The sequence below is a fragment of the Monodon monoceros genome, unplaced genomic scaffold (assembly GCF_005190385.1).
Source record: "Monodon monoceros isolate NGI ecotype Baffin Bay Population unplaced genomic scaffold, NGI_Narwhal_1 Super_Scaffold_18, whole genome shotgun sequence".
NCBI lineage: Eukaryota > Metazoa > Chordata > Mammalia > Artiodactyla > Monodontidae > Monodon > Monodon monoceros.
Genome location: NW_021703774.1, coordinates 73,510,473 through 73,531,166, shown reverse-complemented (window position 1 = coordinate 73,531,166; position 20,694 = coordinate 73,510,473). Strand labels below are relative to the sequence as shown.

At 40.1% G+C, this 20,694-nt stretch overlaps 1 protein-coding gene across 3 annotated transcripts; it reads left to right on the top strand.

Annotated features, from left to right (window-relative positions):
* Nucleotides 1-494: 494 nt before the first annotated feature.
* Nucleotides 495-20,134, top strand: PRPF3 (pre-mRNA processing factor 3). 3 transcript variants are annotated; one of them, XM_029229549.1, is made up of 17 exons: nt 495-619; nt 2,593-2,783; nt 3,804-3,934; nt 5,189-5,284; nt 5,921-6,067; nt 7,642-7,725; nt 7,935-8,155; nt 9,123-9,429; nt 10,102-10,268; nt 11,050-11,129; nt 13,112-13,255; nt 14,194-14,293; nt 14,466-14,579; nt 15,948-16,066; nt 16,336-16,419; nt 17,472-17,533; nt 19,751-20,134. In XM_029229549.1, exons 5-17 carry the CDS (start codon nt 6,050-6,052, stop codon nt 19,895-19,897), a joined length of 1,647 nt encoding a protein of 548 aa, XP_029085382.1. In that variant the 5' UTR covers nt 495-619; nt 2,593-2,783; nt 3,804-3,934; nt 5,189-5,284; nt 5,921-6,049; the 3' UTR covers nt 19,898-20,134. The 3 variants fall into 3 exon arrangements, with proteins under 3 accessions (XP_029085382.1, XP_029085380.1, XP_029085381.1); XM_029229547.1 differs by lacking the exon at nt 5,189-5,284 and having other exon boundaries at nt 509-619; nt 19,751-20,113; XM_029229548.1 differs by lacking the exons at nt 495-619; nt 5,189-5,284 and adding an exon at nt 1,663-1,724 and having other exon boundaries at nt 19,751-20,113.
* The last annotated feature ends 560 nt before the right edge of the window (nt 20,135-20,694 follow it).

Here is a 20,694-nt window from a genome sequence, read left to right as displayed (position 1 = left end):
CTACTATACATTTATGTAGCCAACTGGATATATTATTATATGTCAAGTAGCTGTATTGAACTCTGTGAGAAGCACTGTCACTCTTGTGGTCTTCACAGCAACCCTATGAGGTGGATTTTTTTTTTTACAAGTGAGGAAAGAGAGGGCTTAAGTAACTTGCCTAATGTCGCAGCTAAAGTGGGAGAGCTGGAATACAACTACAGACACTGGCTTTAAAAAAGTCCAGGTTTAGCCCAAACGCAGAAGCCCCGTTTTTAGTTCTACCATGACCTTAGCGCACTTATTCTCCACACTAGGAATGCTACAAGTAGCCCAATTTATGCTTCAGGGAACATTAACTTTGCAATAACCTAGCTAACAGATTTACCTGGGGAAACCGAAGGAGGCAACTAACGCGCAAGCGGAAAACTTTAAAGCGCCGCCACGCAGGCGCTCCGCCGCCGGGAAAGTAGCCACTACGGCTGCGCGAATCGGCGGCCCCGCCCTCCCTCGTCACGTGCTGTGGGACCGCGGCGTGGCGGCGGCAGTGGCAGTAGCGACGGCAGGCCATAGGGCGGTCAGAAGGTTTCCGGTTCCGGTGTAACGTTCGGGCTCCGTCTCAGGGGCTGAAGTTAGTGAGGTGAGTAGTGGCCCCGGGCCCGGAGAGGGTATCCTCGCTTCCTAGTGACTGGGGCTAGGGTTCAATCCAAGGGGAGGACAGAGGCGGGAAGGTTCAGTGGAAAGGAAGCTGAGAAAAGAGCAAGTTCTGTGGGAGAACGGGTTGGAATGAGATTGTTGAGAGGAAAAGGGCGGGGGCGGGAAAGGGACGAGCTGAGGAGACTACCTCTGAGATGAGGAGTTGGGGTAGAACGAGGCTGGGTTGGGGGCGGGTCAGAGAGACGGAAAGAGCAAAAAGAGAAGAATGGGGGTTTCAGGGAGGAAATTGGACTTGTAGCAAAGGAGAGCACAGAGTAAGGAAATGCTTCAGAGGATTAGAACCTGCTACCAGCTCATTCAGAGATCATTCTGCCTTCCTCTCCTTCCACACCATAACCACACCCCACCCCAGCCCCGCTCCACGCAGTTATTGTTGAATATTTGATTCGTGACAAAGCTAGTTATCGTTTGGAACTTTTATTTTGGCCACTGGCTGTTTAGTTTGCACGTTATCTTATGGAAGAATGGGTTGAAGTTGAGTACATTTGTTCATATGGTGCTTGGGCACACATTTCATCTGATAGAATTAGTTATGCAATCAATAGTTATTGAATGAATTAAGTGCCATATAGGAATGGCAGTCGTCCTCATTTTGTAAGATGAGCGAACCCAGCCTGAGAGGAATTACTTGTCAGAAGGCTGGTAAATGGTAGAGCTCGGTGTGAGCTCTTCATTCTCTGTGGTGTCTGAATATGCTTTTGAGCAATGCACATGTTGAGATTGATAGGCTCTACTGCTATCTCATGATGGGTAAATAGAGCCACTGTATTCATATAACATGTCACTGAGGCACAAAATCTTTCACTCGTAGTTTCATGACTTTAATCTACTTGCTTCATATGGTTATACCAAAATTAAATACACTATTTAGCAACAGTTCTTATAGAGGATAAACCTGCCAAAAATGTAGAAGATAATCAGACTGTACCTTATAGGAGAAAAGGTGTCTTAAAACATCTTAAAAGATTGAATTCCAGATTGGACCCTGATGTGTGGCGCTGCTGGGAGGAGGTTAGCTTGGAATTGAGGTCAGTCTAGCTTATTGACTTTTAGGCAATATGGAGAAAATTAGGGAAATAAAAATTTTCTTTATGCTCATGAAGAGTTTTGAGATTTAAGTAGGAGATAAAAACGTAAACATGAATAAAATTTAAGAACTCTACTTCATTAAACAACAAATTAAAGATTGTTGTAGAGTCTTTTATGATGGTGTTTTCTCTATTAAGCTAAAAAGTAGAATAAAGGTGAAAAGAGAGAGAGTACATCCAAAACGAGGGTAATCTTTTCTGAACTGAGGGATTAGTTATGACAGAGACCCTGTAGAACATGAGAGAAAAGTATCTAGGTACAGAATTCCCACTGGGATGAATATGAGTACAGAGAAATGTGATAGAACAGTCTTAAGGATTATGAGTTTTAATATAGGATGACTGACCTGGATAAGCCCTCTCATTTGTGTCCCTTAAAAGAAGGCCTGGGTTAAGGAATGCTTGCCCAGAAGTAGGAAGAATAGAATGGCTGGGCTCTGAGTGGGCTTTTTCAGTCTTGTTTTCATGTTATATGCTTGCCAGTCCTTGTTGAATATGACAGAATCAAAAAAGAAGCTAGGACTCATTTCTCAGACTAGGTTATTCCCAAGGTTTGTTTGTTTATTCCACAGGTTTCACTGATCCACTGATACTTACTGAGTTAGGGTTAAAAATCAAACAGAATGTAGTCCTTTCTGTTTTGAAGTATGAGTTGTAGGGAAAGTATTTGGCTTGAAATGAAGTAGAAGAACTTGCCTAGGATTGAGAATAGAGGTGGGGAAGGCATTCCTGATATACTTACTGTTGCCTGGGGTCATTTTAGTCTTCTCCTGTCCTCTAACTTAACTCTTTACTGGTTTCTTTTTAGGTGCAGTATTGAATCCTATTTTGAGCTATCCTCCTTTTCCTGAAGAATGGCACTGTCTAAGAGGGAGCTGGATGAGCTGAAACCATGGATAGAGAAGACAGTGAAGAGGGTGTTGGGTTTCTCAGAGCCCACAGTGGTCACAGCAGCACTGAACTGTGTGGGGAAGGGCATGGACAAGAAGAAGGCAGCTGGTATGTACCTTTCTGAAACTTCTGGCTTAACATGTAGGATGACCCCAAATACTGCTTTGAACTTCCCCAAATTCTCTGTTGGGAGTGTCTAAAAAAAGGTCAGGCCACAGTTTCCCTTGCATTATAATGGAAATAGCCTAAATAATTAATATTGCTTTTTCTCTTATTTTTTATTTTTTATACTATTTGTGACATATTTTGAATCTCAGACTGATTTCCTTTGACCACTGCACTGAGTTACCTAAATTATATTTACTTAGGAAATATACTTAAGTCAGATGGGTATATTCAGATTCATATCGACATCTAAACATATAGAAGTCTCTATAAAATACATGAAAAATGTTGAGGGAGGCAGATTTTGTTAAGGTAGTCTCCTCCAACTGCTGTTTGGGAAAAGTTAGAGTGGTTATTCATCTTAAACTTTGATGCTCAGCCTAAACAGGTTACTCTGGCTACGCTACTTCCTATGCCAAAAAATTATAACTATTTTTATCTCGCGGGGCAAGGTCGTTCAGTGTAAGAGAATGTATGAGAATCCTACAAAGAACTTAAGAAAGCATTTCTCTCCCTCTTAGGGACAAAATTCCAGTGTTGGCATCTGTTGTATGCCTAGTATTGGACTAAGTACTTTTTTTTTTTTTTTTTTAATTTATTTATTCTTATTTTTGGCTGCGTTGGGTCTTTGTTGCTGTGCGTGGGCTTTTCTCTAGTTGTGGCGGGCGGAGGCTACTCTTTGTTGTGGTGGGTGGGTTTCTCACTGGGTGGCTTCTCTTGTTGTGGAGCACGGGCTCTAGGCGCACGGGCTCAGTAGTTGTGGCTCGCGGGCTCTACAGCGCAGGCTCAGTAGCTGTGGCGCACGGACCCAGTTGCTCCGCGGCATGTGGGATCTCCCCAGGCCAGGGCCCGAACCCTTGTCCCCTGCAATGGCAGGCGGACTCTCAACCACTGCGCCACCAGGGAAGCCTGGACTAAGTACTTTTACGTTTTCAACCTTACCACCTCTTTTTTTCTTGCCAGACCACCTGAAACCTTTTCTTGATGACTCTACTCTCCGATTTGTGGACAAACTGTTTGAGGCTGTGGAAGAAGGCCGAAGCTCTAGGCATTCCAAGTCCAGCAGTGACAGGAGCAGAAAACGAGAGCTAAAGGTAGGTTACAGTTAACTATCTGACGAGCTTGGAGTGTTTTGAATGGTAACAAAGTTGCTGAGCTTACCTGGCTCACACTTTAATATCCACTATTAGAATACCTAATATTTAAGAGAGGTACTTAGGCATTGAAGTAGAGGTAGTTCATCTTATGGTGATGAACTACCTAAGTTCATGGGTTGAAACGTTCCAAGGAAACAGTAGGTAGCTTTGTCCTTTTTCATATACAGTTAGGAGTTTTGGTTCTCATGTTTCCCTAAGTCTTTCTCTTTTTCTTTTTTTTCAATAAATTGATTGCTCTAAGATTTTATGCTTTGATATACTTGAGGCCTAATAGATTGCTTCAGAATGTGACTTCACTGCTACCTAAGCCATAGACCTCATTGTTGGTCCTTTAGAGATATTACTCTGCAATGGACTTGTAGATGGGACACCTAACAGCAATTGATTTTTTACTGTGTGTCTTGAGAGCCTACTGTTTTCCACATAGCAAATTGCCAGTCCTCTGGCCCCATGAGTGGAATACTTAAAGGGACCATTATTACCTCCCTTACCTCCTTCTCTTTTTATCCTATAGTTGCTGATTGGTCATGGCCTCTTTCAATATTAGCAGTGTCAAGTAGCTGATCTATCTCTTTTCTCTGTCTGTCTCTTAAAAAAATCCTTTCTGTGACTCCCATCAAAAACCTTCCAAAGTGCTTTTGATATCCTGGCTATCCTTTTGTTTTTCCTGAGGCACAAGAGTGAATAAGCAGTGTCTGCTTGGTCCCTGGCCAGGCTGTGGAACCAAGAGAAATAGAGATTTGTGTGCTTTTTGTGTTTAGGGTTTTGTAGGGTTATCAGAGGAATGAAAGATAGTCCTTGCCTTAAAGGAATTTGCAGTTTAAGGGTTGGGGGATGGGAGGGCACAACAAAATACAGTCACAAATTATGAAATCTGAGTAGCAGTTTCATGTAAATTTTAGGGTTGACTAGAGTTTCAGACTTCCGTTGAATTTTGTTACATTTAAGGGGGAATGCTTGATCCATAGTATACACAGATCTGTAGAGTGAGGATTATGTTTTGATAGGGCGTGCTACTGTATAAGTGCTGAGGGCCTGCTGTGAATAAAGTGACTACATTGGGTGGGATTAATAAAAATGGTTTCTTGAAGGAGGTATCTAGATAGCCTTGGGATTCGGGTCCCATTTTGGTCCATTCAGTCCCCACCCCACACAATATATTATGGGAGAGTCCTTTTTCTTGAACTGTAGGAGTTCCAGGAAGCGCTCGCCCCTGGCCGAGGATATGTCCTTGCAAAACACGAGCCCTCCTAGTGAAGAGGGGATGTCACCCAAAGCCTACCACCGGTGTGTACATTTGCTTTTTCCCATTGTCCCTTCCAGTTGGCCACTCTTGGTCCTGTTAAGTTCACCTTGCAAATTAGTCAACATATTTGAGTTCCCATTGTTTGATGAGAACAAAGTGTTATTGGGGAATACAGAAAAAGAGAGAAAGCCCCTGTCATGGAAGAGCTTAGACACTAGTTGGGAGAAAGTATGTACTAACATTGAAAGACTTAACACTTGGCAAACAGAATATCAGCAGTGTAATTTTACTTAGTATGAACCAAGCTCTTAAGCGCTAAAAGGATGTGAAACAACAGTTTGATCAGAGTGGGATGAGATTATTAATGAGAAAAACTTCCTGGAGGAGGTGAGTTTTAGGCAGGATTTGGACTGGGGGAAAAGTTGAGGGAGATCATTACAAATGTGGGCAGTAAGATGTGCAAAGACCTTGGGATGGGAACATTTATAAGCACATGGGATGAAATTTGTTTGACTGGAGTAGGAGAATAATGAAATTGAGATGGGTGAGATGGTCCATTTGGTGGAGGGTCTAGAAGACTCTGGGAAAAGCCACAAAATGCTGATAAGGACTAGGATTATTCTTCCCTTCTCCCATGGGCAGGGATACAACTCTTCTTTCATCTTGGGTTCCCTTAGGAAGTGTTTGGTGATGACTCTGAGATCTCCAAGGAATCATCAGGAGTAAAAAAGCGACGGATACCCCGTTTTGAGGAGGTGGAAGAGGAGCCAGAAGTAATCCCTGGGCCTCCCTCAGAGAGTCCTGGCATGCTGACTAAGCTCCAGGTTAGTAGTTAAGAACTGGAAGCGGTGGTTTTGAGAGTTGAAGAAGTAAGAGATGGATGGGTCCAGATTTATCGTGGCCTTAATTTGAATTAATTGTTAGCATTGGAAAAATTTTATGTCCTGCTTTATGTTTCATCATTTCTTGGTTTAACCAGGAGTATTCCAGTTGAAGGCTTTTGAAATAGCATTTACTGAGCACCTATTATGTGGCAAGGAAGGTGTGTTACGTACATCATTTGCCCAAATATCTACCTCACTGTGTCAGTAAGAAAATTATTGAAATGATTAGAACTTAACATGATGGCAGAGAAGTATTTCCAAATACTATAACACAGAAAAGATATAATCCACTTAAATAATTTTGAGTTCACTTTGTATGTTTTTAATAGGAATTATCTGTGTATTTAAAATGGGCACTGTTAAAAAATTTGGGGGCTTCCCTGGTGGCGCATTGGTTGAGAGTCCACCTGCCGATGCAGGGGACACGGGTTCGTGCCCCGGTCCGGGAAGATCTCACATGCCGTGGAGCCGCTGGGCCTGTGAGCCATGGCCGCTGAGCCTGCGCGTCCGGAGCCTGTGCTCTGCAAAGGGAGAGGCCACAACAGTGAGAGGCCCACGTACCACCAAAAAACAAACAAACAAAACAAAAACAAATTTTGATACTACATAAGTAGTAAATATTTCTTGTACCACTTAAAATTTGTTACAGGAGAAATAGAATATATACATATATATGGATGGGTGGGTGGATGGATGGATTTGCGTATTATGTATGATATTTCTGAAAGGAAAGAAACTGATGGTAATTTTTTTTATAGAAAATGGGGTGGAAGAATTCACAGTATACCCTTTTGTACTTTTTTGCATTTTAAACTATGTAAATATACCACCTATTCAAAAAAATGTTTAAAATAATTTTTTTAAAATATCTTGAAGCGCCTTGACACAGGACTCTTGGAAAATTCAAGAAGAGTTATTTGATCATGTCCTCAAAGCTTACTATTCTGAACTTCTTTAGGGCAGAGGAAAGTATTTACAGAGATTAGGAAGTAAGTCTTCACATTGTTGGCTCCCGTTACCCAAACTAGGAACTCAGGGACAAATAGGTGATTTTTTTTTTTAAGTGTAATAATGTTTATGGGTTCTGTCAGTTTTGCATGCATTTTCTAAATGTTCACAGTTGCCCTGTAAGGTAGGTACCATTTTTACCCCTTTTAGACACTTGGAGGTTTAGAAATTAAATACCGTGTTCAAGGTCACACAAGCTTTAAATGGCAGAGTTAGGATTCAAACTCAGGTTTCCCTGACTCCAGAGTCTTAATTAGCAAGCTATGTTACTATCAATACTTAACATGCCAATCCTGCCTTGGGAAGAAAGGTTGAAAAATTCCAGTGCTCAGCTGTGTACGCTTATCTTTATTACATTTTCTAGCCTATGGTACAAGCAGAATATGATGGGGTCATTCAAAAATTTTTTGTTCTCTAAACCTGAAAGCCCTTTGAGTTTAGGAACCTGTATGAGAGAAATAAAAAGATGTTAACAGTTTTTCAACTTTTTCCCCCACTGAGAGCAGATCAAACAGATGATGGAGGCAGCAACACGGCAAATCGAGGAAAGGAAAAAACAACTAAGTTTCATTAGCCCCCCTACGCCTCAGGTATTGTAACCAGATTCTCTGAAAATAAGAATCTTTAGCACAGAATTTCTTGCCACCCACTCAAATGAGAGTCCAGAAGATGACTGCATGTTCCACCCCCAATTTACCACAGTCTACCACTCTGTGGCGGGTGGTGGGGGCGTGGTCGGGGGAGATCTGCCTGCCTGTCTAATTTTTCTGATTCTGATTTCTTTTTCTCTATCTCACAGCCAAAGACTCCTTCTTCCTCCCAACCAGAGCGACTTCCAATTGGCAACACTATTCAGCCCTCCCAGGCCGCCACTTTCATGAATGATGCCATTGAGAAGGCAAGGAAAGCAGCTGAACTACAAGCCCGCATCCAAGCCCAGCTGGCACTGAAGCCAGGGCTCATCGGCAATGCTAACATGGTGGGCCTGGCCAATCTCCATGCTATGGGCATTGCTCCCCCGTGAGTATCTATTTCATGGAACTCGTTTCTGAAGCTTGAGAAGCAATAAATACCTTTGAATGTTATTGATCCTCTTCTTGCAAGGAACTTAAATAATTTCTTAGACAGTTTCATATTTCTTACATATACTCAATAAATACCAATTGAATTTATTCTCTTGGTTACCTTGTTGCAGAGTTTAATTATCTTCTTTTTACAATTGGTAGAACTGAAGTTAAGATTATTCCTCTAATATTGGAGCTAGGAATAGAGCCAGGTTTCCTGGATCCTAGGTCAGAACTGTATCCATTAAACCACATTGAGTGAGACCAGATCTGAGAGTTCTCTACAACTGGGTAAAGGTGATAGACTTCATTTTTAACACCTTAATTGGTTTGCCATCCCCTGTCTGACTCAAGAATTAAGGAGTAAAGGAAAATATGATTCCAACTTCTTACCATTGTAATTTATAAGTTCATTTCATCTGATTGTACTCTATACTCAACTGTCCAGTTTGATAGTTTCAGTCAGGATGTTATTATTCACTGATGGGTTTATGTTCCTTAGAATTTTGTAACCTAGTTGTCTTTGTTGGGTTTTGATTTTTCCTTTTTTTTTTTTTTTTTCTAATTTTATTTATTTTGGGCTGTGTTGGGTCTTCGTTGCTGTGCGGGAGCTACTCTTCATTGCGCTGTGCGGGCTTCTTATTGTGGTGGCTTTTCTTGTTGAGCATAGGCACGCGGGCTCAGCAGTTGGGCCTCACAGACTCTAGAGCACAGGCTCAGTAGTTGTGGCGCACGGGCTTAGTTGCTCCGCAGCATGTGGGATCTTCCTGGACCAGGGATTGGACCCGTGTCCCCTGCATTGGCAGGCGGATTCTTAATCACTGCACCACCAGGGGAGCCCTGTTTTTTATTTTCTGCTTGGTTTTTTTTTGCTTGACTTATTGTTCCAAATGGGATTTATTCCTTTGTGGGCTATTTTTCAGGAAGGTGGAGTTAAAAGATCAAACTAAACCTACACCACTGATTCTTGATGAACAAGGTCGAACTGTAGATGCAACCGGCAAGGAAATTGAGCTGACACACCGTATGCCTACTCTGAAGGCCAATATTCGGGCTGTGAAGAGGGAACAATTCAAGCAACAGCTAAAAGAAAAGCCATCAGAAGACATGGAGTCTAATACCTTTTTTGACCCCCGAGTCTCAATTGCCCCTTCCCAGCGCCAGAGACGCACTTTTAAATTCCACGATAAGGGCAAATTTGAAAAGATTGCCCAGCGATTACGGACAAAGGTATCTGGCTTAGAATATAATCTAGAATTTTGAAGAAGTTAGGAAGGTGACAAAGGAAATTGAATATAGTCCTGAAATAACCGTCAACTCAGTTCTCTACGTTTTTGGCAATTAGATAAACAAGTAGTAAAGCAATGAGTAATTTTTAAAATACTGTATTTTTTCCTGGAATACTTGATTTTTAGCTGATTTGTCTTCTCAGTTACTTACATTCTACTTAGGTGGAAATAAAATTGAATTTGAAAATTCTTCACATAAACGGTCAGTGGAGGGAAACCGTTGAGAACCCTCAGGGCAACTAATGCAAGCTAGCCTGGTGTTAAAATTTACTGCAGACAGTCCACACACTTGGATAGTTTGATTGACTGTATATTTGATGACTTTTACCTTCTTGTTTTCATCCTCTCAGAATGAGGTTTTTCATAAAATTCCATTTCTGCATATTTGCTGCAGGCAGGCACTGTGGGGTAAAGGGCTAGTGATGAGAGTGAAATGTATGTAAATCAACCAAGTAAAGGATAAAGTAAAGCAGAACAGCTCCTTTGTCTAAGCTTTCAGAAAGTATGAATTTGTTGCATTAGATGTAAAGAGTTCAACAAGGGAGTGTTTTAAAGTTTGGGATTCTACTACTTCCCTGTTTTCTTTGACTTCAATTTATCTTCTTGTCTTTAGGCTCAACTGGAGAAGCTGCAGGCAGAGATCTCACAGGCAGCTCGAAAAACAGGCATTCATACTTCAACTAGGCTGGCCCTCATTGCTCCTAAGAAGGAGTTGAAGGAAGGTGATGTCCCTGAAATTGAGTGGTGGGACTCTTATATCATCCCCAATGGCTTTGACCTGTGAGTTTGTTGGTTAATACCTTTTAATAAGGCTAGAGTTTTAATGGGAAAGATGGTACCTGTGCATTAAGTAAAAAATTTAAATCCAAGGAAGATAGATAACCATATACAAGCTCATATATTTGTAAAGAATATGTTGTATGGGTTGTTTTAGTTTTTTCGGTTAACTAGGAGGATTGGGCACATATAGTCTAAATAATCTATACAAATCTGTAAAATTTCTGCTTGCTTTGTTATACATTGTTATTTGTTTTTACCGTATTTGTTTTCTTAATTACCTTCTTTTGCTACTTTTAATAGGTGTTTAACATTTCTTAAAGATCCAGTCCTAGAATAGAGCAAGGATTCTTAGTTGATGGGGGAGAGAATGATAAATAAAGCGTATAAGAAACATTTGGCAAGCTTCAATCATATCTGTTCCATTATTCTGATACATGGCTTTAGGAGACTGTCTCAGCCTTTCCTTATGCTTCCTTTGTCAGCCTCTGTCCCAGCGAATTATTGTTACTAATGAGAGAATATGGTGTCCATCAGGGGTGTTAGGGTAGAAAAAAAAGGTTGACAATGACTGGTGTAGAGAGTGCATCCAACCTCAGTGGGACCATTTTGTCATCTTGAAAATTATAAGTAATATATTACATATTATAGACATGCAAATACTGTAAAAAGTTCTAGAATGCATTATGGGGGGTGGATTTTTTCATTGTGTTTCTAAGATTCCCTCTCTCTTGGAATCATCTCTACCCACATATCCTGTTTTCCCTTCTTCCTCCAATTTTAGTACAGAGGAAAATCCCAAGAGAGAAGATTATTTTGGAATCACAAATCTTGTTGAACATCCAGCCCAGCTCAACCCTCCAGGTAATGTAGAGATTACTCAATCAAAGCTCTAGAGAAGTATTAGCCAATAGAAATTTATGTGATAATGGGCATGTTCTCTGTCTGGGCTGTCTATACTATAGCTGCTGTGCACACATGACTATTGAGAACTTGAAAACCAAGTTGCATTAATACAGCTGAGGGACTGAATTTTTAATTTTATTCAATTTTAATTTTAATTTAAATAGCACATGTAGCTAGTGGCTACAGTGTTGGACAGTGCAGCTGTAGAGCATTGAGGTCTAATCTATAGATGGCCTCACTGATGTATATTACAAATTGGGCTTTTGCCATAGTGTTGACTCCCAACTCTAGTCTAGTACACCACCATTAAACTCCTGGCCTTCTTCAATCTTCTTTTTCTTCAGCCTTTCTCTTTATCATTTTTGTAGTGAAAGTCTGTTGGCTCAGTCAGAAGAGATGGGTTTTAGTTGTGGCTGTGAACTAGCTGAATCCCTTGGGTAAATCACTTATAATACAGAATTTCCTCATATGTAGAGATAATACTGATATTCCCTCTTAAGCAATCACAGAAGATTTTAAAATTTTCATCAAATTTGAGATGAATAGAGGAGGTTAGTTTTTACTCAGTACATTTACTCAGTAAATTTGCTTGCCAGTATCTCTAATAAGTTCAGAAAAATAGATTGAGACCCTGTGATAATAAAAGAATAATAATCATTGAATTATACTTAATCAGAATGTACTTAGCTGTCATCAGCATGAATCATTAGAAGAAAGTGGGGGATTTTGTTTGTTTTAACAAATTGAGTAAATCTGCTTTGGGAGCTCAGAAGATTTTTCCCAATCCCTATGACTCTTAAATTATAAATTTCTTAGTGTTGGCCAGTGGTTTTCAAATTGTATTCCATAGGCACGTTGAGGTTCAATAAGTAGGATCCAAATGGGATTCTGGATACCCCCCACCTACTCCAAATCCTCACACAGAGCAGCCGGAGCAGCTCTAATTTTGTTTTCTATATTTGCCACATTTCAGTTTATAAAAGGGTTCAACTGCTTAAAGAAAAACAAGTTAGAACATTACTCATGAAAGATAAGAATGCTTTTGAGGGGCTTCCCTGGTAGGGCAGTGGTTAAGAATCCGCCTGCCAATGCAGGGGACATGGGTTCGAGCCCTTGTCCGGGAAGATCCCACATGCCGCAGAGCAACTAAGCCCATGCGCCACAACTACTGAGCCTGCGCTCTAGAGCCTGCGAGCCACAACTACTGAAGCCCATGTGCCTAGAGCCCGTCCTCCACAACAAGAGAAGCCACCGCAATGAGAAGCCCTCACACTGCAACAAAGAGTAGCCCCCACTCACCGCAACTAAAGAAAGCCTGCGAGCAGCAATGAAGACCCAAGGCAGCCAAAAATAAATTAAAAAAAAAAAAAGAATGCTTTTTAAAGACATAACTATAATACCATTATCACGACCTAAAATTAACTAAAAGCAAACTAGAGGTCCTTTCTTTTTTTTTTTTATCTTAATTGGAGTATAGTTGATTTACAATGTTGTGTTAGTTTCAGGTGTACAGCAAAGTTAATCAGCTACACATATACAGATATCCACTATTGTTTAGATTCTTTTCCCATATAGGCCATTACAGAGTATTGAGTAGAGTTCCCTGTGCTATACAGTAGGTTCATATTAGTAGTGTGTATATGTCAATCCCAGTCTTCCAATTTATCCCTTCCCGCTTACCCCCCGGTAACCATAAGTCTGTTTTCTACATCCGTAACTCTGTTTCTGTTTTGTAGATAAGTTCATTTATACCCTTTTTTCAGATTCCACATATAAGTGATATCATATATTTGTCTTTCTCTGTCTGACTTATTTCACTCATTATGACAATCTCTAGGTCAATCCATGTTGCTGTAAAGTTCCTTTTAGTGTGATTGATATTCACCTGTATCCCACTAATATGCTTATTGCTTTGGTACATTCATTTCTCTGCCTGACAGTCGACAATGACACACCAGTTACTCTGGGGGTATATCTGACCAAGAAGGAACAGAAGAAACTTCGAAGGCAAACAAGGAGGGAAGCACAGAAGGAGCTACAAGAGAAAGTCAGGCTAGGCCTGATGCCTCCTCCAGAACCCAAAGGTACATATCTTAGAGGCAGGGAAGAAAGGGTGACAAGTTTATCTCTGTCATTCTAGAGGAACTTTAGCATCTCTCTATATTTGGGTGCTTTTTGTTCCTCAGAATCATTCATTGGTTCTTCCTTTCCTAAATTTTCTATTGTCTTTGCTTATTAAGACAGGTCAACATAGTCATTGTAGATGTCATTTAAGGCTTTTTTTTTTTTTTTAACTAATATTGACCATAAAACATTCCTATACTCCTGGAAGAATAACAGGCTTGAAATTCATGAAGATAGTAGTTGGAGTATTTGCATAGAGTTGTTATGTACATAATTCTTAAATGTTTGAAAAATGAAAATGCAGTTTAAAAAACCTCACTCCTGTAGTTTCCATTATCAGTTAGTAATATTTTGAGTGAGCACTGTTATGTATAGGATCTTTCACTAAATGCTATGATGAGAGTGAAAAATGCCAAAGGGCTTCCCTGGTGGCGCAGTGGTTGAGAGTCCGCCTGCCAATGCAGGGGACGTGGGTTCGTGCCCCGGTCCGGGAAGATCCCACATGCTGCGGAGCGGCTAGGCCCGTGAGCCATGGCTGCTGGGCCTGCGCGTCCGGAGCCTGTGCTCTGCGACGGGAGAGGCCACAACAGTGAGAGGCCCACGTACCACAAAAAAAAAAAAGAAAAAAAAAAAGCCAAAGAAATTAAGTTCCTTGTCTTTCGTAAATTTTCAAACAATGTGAATAAATGCATACCAGTTATTTAGATTAATTATGTGACCTCCCTCAAATGCTGAATTAATTGGATGGGCTTTCAAGGTAAGAGTATTTGGAGGAGGTGAGTTTTGAGCAGAGATTTGAAATAGGTGAATGATATGAATTAGTAGAGAAGAGATTGACAGGTTATCCCAGCTGGAGGAATGACTTATGAGATTGATTTCTATCATCTCTTCACTGCAGTAAGAATTTCAAATTTGATGCGAGTATTAGGAACAGAAGCTGTTCAAGACCCCACGAAGGTAGAAGCCCATGTCAGAGCTCAGATGGCAAAAAGACAGAAGTAAGTGCCATGGGATTGGGTGGAAACCCAGGGCAAGTACCTTTCCCAGACTCTTCTGGGGGATCCATATTTGGAGGGAGGGGAGAGTTCTCCGTTGCTCTCTCTTTCCCTCAGCCCTGCCTCTGATCTTCAATGCCTTTCTCACTTGTGGATGTCCTTCCTGTCACGACAGAGCGCATGAAGAGGCCAACGCTGCCCGAAAACTTACAGCAGAACAGAGAAAGGTCAAGAAAATTAAAAAGCTTAAAGAAGACATTTCACAGGGGGTACACATATCTGTTTATAGGTAGGTGTCCAAACTGGGCCAGCCTTTTCCTTAGAAATACCAAAACATTTTCCAGGTGATTGAGGCAGAATCACTGGTGTAAAGCATACCTAATAGCAGCTCTACTCTCTTTTAACGACCCTAGTGTAAATCAAGAGCTAGTAGATCTTTTTCATTGGTGAGGGTTAAAAACTTAGTCTTCTATCTCTGAGGTCTTAGTGAACTAATACTAGTTCTGAAGAATGAATGAACAAATATGCTTATTCAGGCCAAGATGTGAACTAGGGATCATTCATACTTTATGAAGCATAAAATATTATTTTTTTAGGAAGCATTAAAAGTTTTTTTCCTCAGTTAACTATATCCTTATCCTAATGTATTGCAGTAATCCTTTTATTCCCACTCCAAAGTGGACTTTATTTATTTATTTATTTATTTATGATTTATTTATTTGTTTTTATTTTTGGCTGCATTGGGTCTTCGTCGCTGCGTGGGCTTTCTCTAGTTGCGGCGAGTGGGGGCTACTCTTCATTGCAGTGTGCAGGCTTCTTGTTGTGGCTTCTCTTGTTGTGGAGCACAGGATCTAGGCACTCAGGCTCAGTAATTGTGGTGCACGGGCTTAGTTGCTCCATGGCACGTGGGATCTTCCCAGACCAGGGCTCGAACCTGTGTCCCCTATTGGCAGGTGGATTCTTAACCACTGCATCACTAGGGAAGCCCTGGACTTTCCATGTTGTAAATATTTTCTACCTTTTGTGTTGATTTAATGTTTTCATTTTATTCTTTTATGTCAAGTACATGTGTATCTTCTGTTTAGACGTGCTCCTGTTTAGTTCTTTATTATAAAAACGGCACATTATAAAAGTAGTGAATGCTTACTAAGATAAAAAACATTCTAACAATACAGAAGGACATTTACTGAAAAAGTTCCCTTCCTATTCTCTGATCCCTTAGGACCACTCACTGTGGGTAATTGCCACTGACAGTTTTTCGTATATTCTTCAAGAAATTTTTCAGGCATAGCATTGTGACTACTTTATATTATAAGCATCTAGAGGGCAAAGAATTTGTTGGTCTTTATACTGTCAAGAACAACTAGCATATAAATATTTTTGGATGATGGTAAATATCTCTCCTTCATTCTTAGAGTAAATTTTGATTACCTGCTATTTGTTGTAAAGTTTACAGTGCTAGACTTTGAAGAAGTTTAAGACAGTAGAAATACTTCTGGATTCATCAGTTCTACCTTTAAGCATTAGTATATTTGCTTACTCCAAATGCCTTTGTTTTTAGAGAGAAAACTATTTTGGATCCATTTTTATTTGCCATTCCATTCAGGCAGCTGCTGATGCTAAAATGAAAGCCATAACTAAACTTTCCCTTCTCCAGAGTTCGAAATTTGAGCAACCCAGCCAAGAAGTTCAAGATTGAGGCCAATGCTGGGCAGCTGTACCTGACAGGGGTGGTGGTACTGCACAAGGATGTCAACGTGGTAGTAGTGGAAGGGGGTGAGTCTGAAAAAATTGAGGCAACCGTAGGCCTTGAAGTGATTAACATGGTGGGAAGAAAGGAGAAAAAGAAAGTATTTTAGAGCCATACCTGGGTTTAATATCTTGGGCCTCTGTTTCTGTGTTTATTGGAGTAGAAGGACCTAAGATGTGGTTCCTGGGATTGCTTCAGCTACCACATTAATGTCTGAGCGTTGAATGCACACAAACGTTCTTTCTACCCCATTGTCTTCCACAACTCTGGCAAAATTCTCCTTCTCTGTTTCTAGGCCCCAAGGCCCAGAAGAAATTTAAGCGTCTTATGCTGCATCGGATAAAGTGGGATGAACAGACATCTAACACAAAGGGAGATGGTGAATGGGGGTTAGAGGGGATTAAGTGGGAGGTGGGATGGTACTCTGTCCATTCATCTGTTCCCTCTCTCTGACACTCTTGCAAATACCAGATAATGTTTAAGAATTTTAGAAAGACCCATTTGGACTTTAAGCATGCTAGACATTCATACAGTATTTATTATATGATCATATACATGAGTATTAGTTATTCTCCTGCCTATCCTTTAAGGCCTTTCTACTAGCTGGTTTCCCTGTTAGCCCAGACTCTGGATACTGGCTACATGAGTGTATTTAGTTTGTGAAATTTCAGCAAGCTGCGCATTCATATGTGCATTGTCTATATTATATAATTTTTTGACAAAAAGTTTTTTAAAGGATTGAGAGCAAAAAATATTTTTCAGATCGAAAAAAGCTCTCTGCTTCATTCAAGAAAATAAACTTTTATTCTTTTGCCCAAGTTTATCTTGTATATTTATTTGACATCCTTCAGGCCATCTTCTTCCATCAATATTCATTCTTCCCTTCTTTGAAGACCTGGGTTAGCATTTAACATATGCAGAGAACCTTACTTTTCTTAACTTTGGCCCTTCTATACTTTTTGTTCTTCCCTATTTTTGTACTTAAAGTACACTTTTTACTATAATTGACCTATATTTTATTTTGTTTCGCAAGTGTTCCTAAGATATTTTCATTCACTATATCTGTCCTCCTTCATTAGACTAAAAACTCCTTGAGAATGGACTCTTATCATTTTGGCATCTGAAGTGCTTAGGACAAGTTTTTATTGTTCTTTTATTTATCTCCTTATTCCCAGTACCTGTCACAGCTCTTGACACGTAATTGGTCCTCAATACATGTTTGTTGAATTAATTAATGTCCCTACCAGTTTGGAGATTTCAGTCTAATTGGGGGGAAATAAAGAGTAACAGAAGACATTTGATCCCAATACATGAGAAAAGGTGATGATATTTAAAAGAATTTGGGTAGGCTTGAATACTGTTTGTTTAGAACCTAAATCTTGATGTCTGATCTAAGTCTAGAGCAAGATTTAGCTATATTGTCTTTTCCAGATGATGAGGAATCTGATGAGGAAGCTGTGAAGAAAACCAACAAATGTGTACTAGTCTGGGAGGTAGGTGATTAAACACTGAAGCAGGACTTATGCTAATTCCTGATTGTTTATGTTATGCAAATGGAGCAATATAATGGTAAAACTAAATAATGACTAATCCCTTAAGTAATTTGTATTTCTTTTTGGAATTCATTGTTAAGTATTTGGCAGCAAATCCTTCCTGATTATATTAGTTAAATTGATGGGTATATAGTTTATAACATCTGGGGAAAAGTATGGAAACTGGTGGCAAGAATACAAATTCTCGATTTATTTATTTCACAGTCATGGATATGAGACTTGGAAAGAGGGAAATGAATTGTAGAATTTTTCTTTGGATATAGTGAAAGAAGTACTAGACTTAATACAAAGTTGGGAGTCTGGGCAGTATCACTTACTAGCTGTGTAACTGGGCAAGACACTTAATGTCAAAAACTGTTGCTTTGTCTATAAAATGTGGATATTATTTTCTCCCTATTGTCAGTTTTATTTTGAGAACGTAATTTGATTATTATGTAATGATGCTTTGCAAAATGTGACTAAATCACTCTTAAAATGGAATTTTTTTATAGTTATACAATTCTTTCATCCCTCAGATTTTCTTAGTGAGCCACACTATTCTGAAGAATGAATGAATGAGTGAATATGCTTGTTCAGGCCAAGTAGTGAACTAAGGATCATTCACCCTTTGTGAAGTGTAAAATATCATCGTATTTCTCCAGGAAGCATTAAAAGTTTCTTTCCTCAGTAACTATATTCTTATCCTGATGTACTGCAGTAATCCTTTTATTCCCACTCCAAAATACATTTTATACATTGTAAATATTTTCTACCTTTGTGTTGATTTAACGTTTTCATTTTATTCTTTTAGGTTGCATGCGCGTGTGTATCTTCTATTTTTTAAATGTGCTCGTATTTAGTAACTAGTTCTTTATTATAGAAGTAGTACTTTGGGACTTCCCTGGCAGTCCAGAGGTAAGACTCCGCACTTCTCCTGCAGGGGGCGTGAGTTCAATCCCTGGTCGGGGAACTAAGATCCCACATGCCATGCGGCATGGCCCGGAAAACAAAAAAAGTAGTACTTTACTACCAAAGTAGTGAATGCTCATTAAAATAAATTCTGACAACACAGAAGATCACTTACTGAAATAGTCCCTTCCAATTCACTCATTTTTTAAGACCACTCTATAGGTAATTGCTACTGTTTTTCATGTATCCTTCTGTCTTACCCCAGATTCCTCCAATTTATGCATACTAAGTAGGTAATAATAACCATAATAACTGTTTCTGTGTCTCATAAGTCCCCATCTGCATATTTAATATCCCCCAGCCCCTTCACTTCTTTAAAATTGTTCCATTTATCTCTGAGAGTCCTCAGGAATTATTTCTCAGGTTCAGAAATAAGCCAAGTTGTGCTTTAGCCTCCTTTTTGGAATCTGATCCCTGAAAGCCTCTAGCACTTTGTGACTGCCATTGCAGCTAGTCCCTTTGGTGAGAATGCGGTTCCACTAAGTACTGAATCTTTCTATTGTAGTTGTCTGCAGGTTATCCCCCTTGGCTCCCATTCCTCTCTCCCCCGAACCCCTGTATTGTTCTTTGTCACTGGGCCCCAAAACCTCCTGCTTATATACATGGTCTCACTAAGTCTTATGAAAAGAGTCCTTTTAGCCTCTAACTCCTTTCTCCTTAAATGCCCAAATCTGGAGGCCTGGTGGGAGGCAAGTTCATCCCATCTCACCCTCCCTAGTCCTTCCTGACTTACTCTTCCATCCAGGCACCAGAGCACAGAACTCCTCATCTTCCATTCAGTCAAAAAAACAAACCCATATAAAGTCATGAAAACTCAGCAAATATCCAAGGGGGTGGAGGTTAGAATTGTTTGTTTTGTTTTGTTTGTTTAATATTTATTTAGGCTGCACCAGTTCTTAGTTGCAGCACTCGGGATCTTTTATTTGAGGCATGCGGGATCTTTAGTTGTGGCATGTGGGCTTCTTAGTTGCAGTATGCATGCGGGATCTAGTTCCCTGACCAGGGATCGAACGCGGGCCCCCTGCATTGGGAGCATGGAGTCTTACCCACGGGACCACCAGGGAAGTCCCTAGAATTGTTTTTACCATAAAATTATGTTCAGGTAGGCACATTGCTACACAGGTGTTACTAGGTTTTATAAAGGAATATTATATCTGATTTAAATTAGAAACTGCAGTGTTTTTATTAAAAATTTTGTCTCTTTCCCAGGGTACAGCCAAAGACCGGAGCTTTGGGGAGATGAAGTTCAAACAGTGCCCTACAGAGAACATGGCTCGGGAGCATTTCAAAAAGCATGGGGCTGAGCACTACTGGGACCTTGCGCTGAGTGAATCTGTGTTGGAGTCCACCGACTGAGACTACTGCAAGCCCTTGCCTCTCCCTTCTTGCCTTTGTCTCTTCAGTCTTCTCCCTTATTCTACTTCCAAACCCAGCCCTACTTGTGTGTGTGATCTCAGAACTGTGCCAGGCTGACATTGGGACAAAGGGAGAACACCTTGCTTCCTTCCCCAGACAGCCTGGTGCTGCCCTTTATTCCCCTTATGTGAATATGATTAAAGAGTTATTTTTAAAGTCGGTATGATATTTTTCACAACGTTCAAAGGTATTGGAGTTTGGGTCTTCAGGTGATCTTTTCTCCAGACTTCTAGCAATTGCTGTGGAAAAAGAAAATTTTGTCATTGATATTTATGAATATATAAATGGATGAACGAATGGATGGATGATTGGATAATGGAAATTTCTGACCTCATCTTAGAGTAAGAATGATAAATACTGTTTTCCTGGAGCAGAGTGAAGAAGGAAAAGGTATTAAGTGGATAGGGGAGAGGGAATTTCCATCTCTTAACCTTCGGTGGATAGTCACGAGGTTCAGATTACTCCTGGTCTTGGCTGAGTAGTCTTAACAGGAAATTAGTTCCTCATATGGGTGAATGTATGAGAAGGTATGTCGTGGGTGAAATGGACACAGAAGGAGAGTCCAAAGAGGATGTTATGGGTCAGTTTGTAAAAGGGAATAGGATTTGGGAATTTAGCCTATTTCTTCTCTTTACTAATTAAAGAAACCAATCCTTTTCTAAAAGACAATGTGTAATTTCTTTTTCCCACCCACCCCCAAGAATCTGACAAGATGCAGTTCTGTTTAAGCATTTAAT

What these genes read in the sequence shown, in the direction of transcription:
- PRPF3 (XM_029229547.1), top strand. Translation starts at nt 2,639, where the DNA reads ATGGCACTGTCTAAGAGGGAGCTGGATGAGCTGAAACCATGGATAGAG. An exon ending in GCTATGGGCATTGCTCCCCC is followed by an intron (nt 8,156 to 9,122) that starts GTGAGTATCTAT and finishes GCTATTTTTCAG; the next exon opens with GAAGGTGGAGTTAAAAGATC. An exon ending in ATCTAACACAAAGGGAGATG is followed by an intron (nt 16,420 to 17,471) that starts GTGAATGGGGGT and finishes TGTCTTTTCCAG; the next exon opens with ATGATGAGGAATCTGATGAG.